This window comes from Rana temporaria, chromosome 1, assembly GCF_905171775.1.
Source record: "Rana temporaria chromosome 1, aRanTem1.1, whole genome shotgun sequence".
NCBI classification, from domain to species: Eukaryota; Metazoa; Chordata; class Amphibia; order Anura; family Ranidae; genus Rana; species Rana temporaria.
Genome location: NC_053489.1, coordinates 623,818,575 through 623,824,574, shown reverse-complemented (window position 1 = coordinate 623,824,574; position 6,000 = coordinate 623,818,575). Strand labels below are relative to the sequence as shown.

General features: G+C 45.4%; 1 protein-coding gene across 1 annotated transcript in view; it reads right to left on the bottom strand.

Annotated features, from left to right (window-relative positions):
* Positions 1-3,086: 3,086 nt before the first annotated feature.
* The window catches only part of MSANTD1 (Myb/SANT DNA binding domain containing 1), a 47,843-nt gene continuing 44,929 nt past the window's right edge, over positions 3,087-6,000 (bottom strand). The window contains exon 3 of the mRNA XM_040335345.1: positions 3,087-3,615. Coding sequence (XP_040191279.1) covers positions 3,378-3,615 — 238 coding nt within the window. The 3' untranslated portion in view covers positions 3,087-3,377. The remainder of the gene's footprint in view (positions 3,616-6,000) is intronic.

The following is a 6,000-nucleotide window of genomic DNA, read 5'->3' as shown; positions in this document are numbered from 1 at the left end:
AGCTGAGTTCCACCCAAAAATGGAACTTCCGCTTTTCGGAACCCTCCCCCCTCTGGTGTCACATTTGGCACCTTTCAGGGGGAAGGAGGAAGCAGATACATGTGTAATCCAAATATTTGCCAGGCATAGATCACCGCGGTGACCTACGCCACGTCCGGCGCGTAATCCACCCCCCCCCCCCGCGCTGTCTTCTGGGAAACACACAAGTCCCAGAAGACAGCAAGTACCAATGGGGTCGCGCATGCGCAGTAGGGAACCAGGAAGTAAAGCCGCAAGGCTTCACTCCCTGATTCCCCTACCGAAGATGGCGGCGGCAGCGCACGAGAGCCGAGGGAGAGATTGGCTTTGGGTCCTGACATCTTGGGCGCCCAGGACAGGTAAGGCCTCGTACACACCACCGGATCTATCCGCTGGGATTTATCCGCAGATCAGTTCCAGCGGATAGATCCGGTGGTGTGTACGTCCGAGCGGATATTTTTCTGCGGATATATTTCCGGCCGATGGATTTCCAGCGGATAAAAATTTCTTAGCATGCTAAGAAATCTATCCGCTGGAATCCTGTCCAGCGGATTGATCAATCCGTCCGCTCCTCTCCCTCGCATGCGTCGTAATGATTCGACGCATGCGTGGAAGTCTTTATCTTCCAGCGTCGCGCACGTCGCCGCGTCATCATCGCGGCGACGGCGCGACACGTCACGGCGGATGGATTCCGCGCGGATTTCGATCTGATGGTTAGTACAACCATCAGATCAAAATCCGCCAGAGGATTTATCCGCGGGAACGGTCCAGAGGACCATTTCAAGCGGATAATCCTCTCGTGTGTACGGGGCCTTAGTGTCCTAATATTAAAAGTCAGCATCTGCAGTATTTGTAGCTGCTGACTTTTAATATATATTTTTTTTTCAGCGGAACTCCGCTTTAAGGCCCAATTAATACTTGTGTATGAAGCCAAATGCAAATCCAGCTGTGAATGGAAAGCCTCATTCAAAGTTGACAGTGTCCCGCAGCCATTCACATGTAATCTGTCATACAACGATTACCTGCAGGTGATTAGCAGGGATGCAAGCTATCTGTGCCAATCAAACTCAGGTAATCGCTGCATGTTCTATAACATGAGAATAGCTGCAGGTGCTGTCAGGTTCCCATAGCTTTAAATGGGGCTTCTGGCCCACAGCTGTTTGCAGGAAACCCCACTGAGTCTCTCATTGATAACCACAGTCAGTCCCCTACCAGGGGGGGACTGACCATTGAGTCACTTGGGCACTTCCCGAGGGCCCCATGCCACTAGGGGGCCCCATCAGGGTTGCCAGCCTCAGTAAAAACAGGGACAGTATGTAAAAATCCATGTTTTTTTAGATCTGTCCCTGATATGTCCGAAACCGACATGCTTTTGATGTGAAAATCCCGAGATTTTAGATGCCCCGCCTCTGCACTGCCTCCTGGCGTGGTGGCCATCTGTAAGCCCAGGGGCCCCATAATCTTTTATTGCCCGGGGGCCCCATGAGTTGTCAGTCCGCCCCTGTCCCCTACCCAAGTATGAAGGGGTCACCAGAACAAAAAAAAAATGAAACGTGAACTTTATAAATTAATAATAACAATTACAGAAACGTTTTGGAAGATTTTCAGATCTAAAGGTATCTGTGAAAAATTTGTGGCAAGACAAACAAGCAGGTGATTTTCTGTCCCTTGCATCTGCTTCTCCGTGAAATGGAAGAAGAACAGCATAAAATAATAATTTGCAGTTAATTAAATTGGCTATTCAGGATTAGAACCAGCTGTGCAATATGTGTTTACTGCAGGCTGCACATTCTGCCTGTTTGGAATCAGTCCTGGCCTTAGCCTATATACTGTATGTACTATGCCTGTCCTTGAGAGTTTGGTACTTTGCATCATTTTCTGAAAGCTGATGCAAGTGTGGTGAACACCGAGGGTCACATATAGTCATATAGTGGCTCCAGTAATGACCTAGTAGTTGTGGAGACTGTAACTTACACATCCATTTTACAACTGCATCTTCCATCACAGCTATTTTTGTCTATGCAGATATATGCCTGCCTTGAATTAGCGATGGTAGCCCAGATTATGTTTTTGATAGGCAAGGTGTAAAATAATAAAAAAATGACCACACACAGGGCATCTTTGCACACAAACTGAAAACATAAGTAAGTAAATAGCATTGTGCAAGCTGCTTCTTGAACCGTCTTTTGTACATATGGAGAACACTTCAATTGTATACATTTACTGTAAGTGCATGAGTGACTCAGTCCTTTGGCTAGAGAAGATAAAAATTTCCCAAACCTTGTTTTGCTAGTTGCAGTCAAATAATAATCCAATGATATAATCAAAAGCAATTCAAAATAAATAAAGAAGGCGAAGGCAGCAGTAATGAAGGGATTTAATCAATCCCTATACACTATGGGCTAGATTCAGAAAGAATTTACGCCGGCGTATCTAAAGAAACGCCGCGTAAATTCAAATCTGCGCTGGCGTATCTTCTTTCTGTATTTAGAAAGCAAGATACGCCAAAATTAGGCTAAGATCCAAATGGCGTAAGTCTCTTACGCCGTTGTATCTTAGGGTGCATATTTACGCTGGTCGCTAGGTGGCGCTGCCGTCGAATTCAGCGTAGCATATGCAAATGAGCTGGATACGCCAATTCAGAAACGTACGTGCGCCCGGCGGATTTTTTTTTACGTCGTTTGCGTAAGGCTTTTTCCGGCGTAACGTTACTCCTGCTCTATGAGGCATAGCCAATGTTAAGTATGGACGTCGTTCCCGCGATGAATTTTAAAAATTGTACGTTGTTTGCGTAAGTCATTCGCGAATAGGGCTTTGTGTTAATTACGTTCACGTCGAAAGCAGTGACTATTTGCGACGTGATTAGGAGCATGCGCACTGGGATACTTCACGGCCGGCGCATGCGCCGTTCGTGAGAAACGTGATTTACGTGGGGTCGTGTTTTATTTACATAAAACCCGCCCACCTCTTGACAATTTGAATTCGGCGCACTTACGCCAGCAGATTTACGCTACGCCGCCACAACTTACGGAGCAAGTGCTTTGTAAATACTGCACTTGCCCGTCTAAGTTGCGGAGGCGTAGCGTAAATAGGATACGCTACGCCCGCACAAACTTGCGTCCCCCTACATGAATCTAGCCCCATATGTCCAGGTAGTTTCATTCGCTATCCTCAGAACATTGTTTTACATGTGGTCCATTGGAGGCACTCAGAGAAAAGTCTAATCATCTGATCTTGATCCCATCATCCAATGAGAACCATCCACACAAAATGTATATGAATGGAAACCACAATGACAGGATGGAATGCAGCTTGTCCATAGGAAGCTGTAGATTTACAAAACCAGTATGTGGAGCCAGTCATGGTCCAGATTTGGAGACCATCTTCTCCAGGAGGTTCATCATTCGTTCCTGGAGCTGCAAGCTCTGTACTTGGATGATGTTCTGTTGGTCCAGAATCCGTCGTACTTCCCGGCAGGTTTCCTCCATTGCCCGGCTCAACCGCTTCTGTTCCTCCAACATGTTCTCCATGACCTTCAACTTCTTCTGAAAGCTACAACTGTGCACTTTCCTTTTCTTCATGGACCTCTCACCAGACCTAAAACAAAGAGTTGTAATGTAAGTGTGAGGGAACAAGGCACATAATGGACTTTAGATCTTATCTTGTCTCAGCTAGAGTAGAAGTAGAATATTAGCAAGAGCAAACTCACAATCCGGCTCTTTGTACATCAACCAGTAATACAGTAAAGACTTGTTATTTTGAGTTTTGGATAGCATAGTAAAGTGTTAGAATCTCTGGAATGTATTCATGGTTCCCTATATCTCAATAGGTCCAGTAGGAGACATCTTCATAACACAATTGAAACTGTACAGATGTTTCGCTAGTAACCACATAGTAAATATTTTCTCAATTGGAACACATACATCAATGAAAGCCTGCCAGAGGTTCTAACCCTTCTTAACTTTATCCAAACAAATGAACAAACAATTTTAGTGTTAGAATAACTCTGTAGACCTCTCATGTCTTTTCAAAGCAGATTATTTATCTCTATCTGCATGGTCAACCTGACATGGCTATCTGCACAGTAGTTCTGTATCTGTAGACTTAATGCCCCCTTACATCAGGTGTCCCATTCAAGCTATCCTCAGAGTGAGTGAGTGAGAAACTTGTAAAGCGCAACACATGCGAACTGAATCGCCTCTGGGCGCTGTATCCATTTCATGGGTAAGGAACCCCCTGACCTCAGAAGAGATGGGTTTTAATCCTTCTCCTGAAGGCCAAGTGGTCCGACTCCAGTCGGATGGTGGTTGGTAGTGCATTCCACAGGTGGGGTCCTTGGACTGCAAATCTTCGATCTCCTTTGGACTTGTATCTGGCTTTGGGTATCTGGAGAAAGAGTGCCCCCTTTCATCCAGTGTCTGCATCAGAATGCCTCCTTACAATAATTGTCCCTAACAGAGTACCCCCTTACATCAAATGTCCCCATCAGAATCCACCTTACATTAAATTTACCTCACCAGAGTGCCTCATGGATTAGTTATACACCCTTGGAGACCTGGAGGGGGGGGGGGGGGCGCAGAACTAAAACCTAGGGAGAGCATCCCACCCCAGCACCCTCCTAGATCCGGGCCTTCTCAAAAAACAATCAATAGCAATTACAGGAAGACAAACTTCTAACTAATCTTCTAATAGCAGTTTTTCTTGGAGGCAACAGGAAATGGCCAGTATACAGTAACAAAAATGATCATTATCTCGGACTAGAGAAATGCCTTACTTTGATAGAGAATTGGATGATGGAGAGTTACCTTAAACTCAATGGATCAAAAACAGAACTTCTTCAGTTCCACACCAACCGAAAGAGACTTGCTACAACAACATGGACGCCCCCGCCCATTTTGGGACAAACCCCCTAGCACCAAAGTCAAAAGTCTCGGAGTCACATTTGACACCGACATGACAATGGATGCACAAATATGTTCAGAAGTCAGCGGATCCCACCATCTGTGGTGTCTGCTACGTAGACTCATTCCCCTCATCCCAAAAGAAGACACAGCAGTCGTGGTGGGAACAATAATAAACTCCAGACTTGACTATGCAAACGCCCTTTACCTCGGACTCCCAAAATACCAAATTGCTCATCTACAAGTCGTCCAGAATACGGCGGCACGACTTGTAACAGGAAAAAAACCCTGGGAATCAAATTCGCCCTCCCTCAGGTCCCTCCACTGGTTGCCCGTAAAAGATCGAATTACGTTTAAGGCACTCTGCCTGACACACAAATGTGTACAAGGAAGTGCGCCCCAATATCTATGTGAAAAATTTAAATGCCACAACCCCAATCGCGTTCTCCGATCTACTAACCAAAACTTACTTCAAATGCCTAAGGCCCGCTACAAGTCCAAAGGTGAACGAAGATTTGCAGTCCAAGGACCTCGACTGTGGAACGCATTACCAACATGTATCCGAACGGAAGTGAATCACCAGGCCTTCAGAAAAAAAATCAAAACCCACCTATTCTGAAGGCAAAAAATAGAAGGAAATGGATACCAAGCGCCCTGAGGCGATTCAGTTCGCATGTGTAGCGCTATATAGGTTTTTCACTCACCCACTCACTCAATGATAATTATAGAAGGAGTAGCTCTGTGTGTGTGTATATATATATATATATATATATATATATATATATATATATATATATAAATAAATAAAATAAAAATAAATGATGGTCCAACTAAACGCAAACCAGATGGAAGAGCATGCTGCTGCAAGATGCTGTGGTAGCCATGCTGGTTCAGTATGCCTTCAATTTTGAATAAATCCCCAACAGTGTCACCAGCAAAGCACCCCCACACCATCACACCTCCTCCTCCATGCTTCATGGAGGAGGAGGTGTGATGGGACCAGGCATGTAGAGTTCATCCGTTCACCTTTTCTGCGTCGCACAAAGACACGGGGGTTGGAACCAAAGATCTCAAGTTTGGA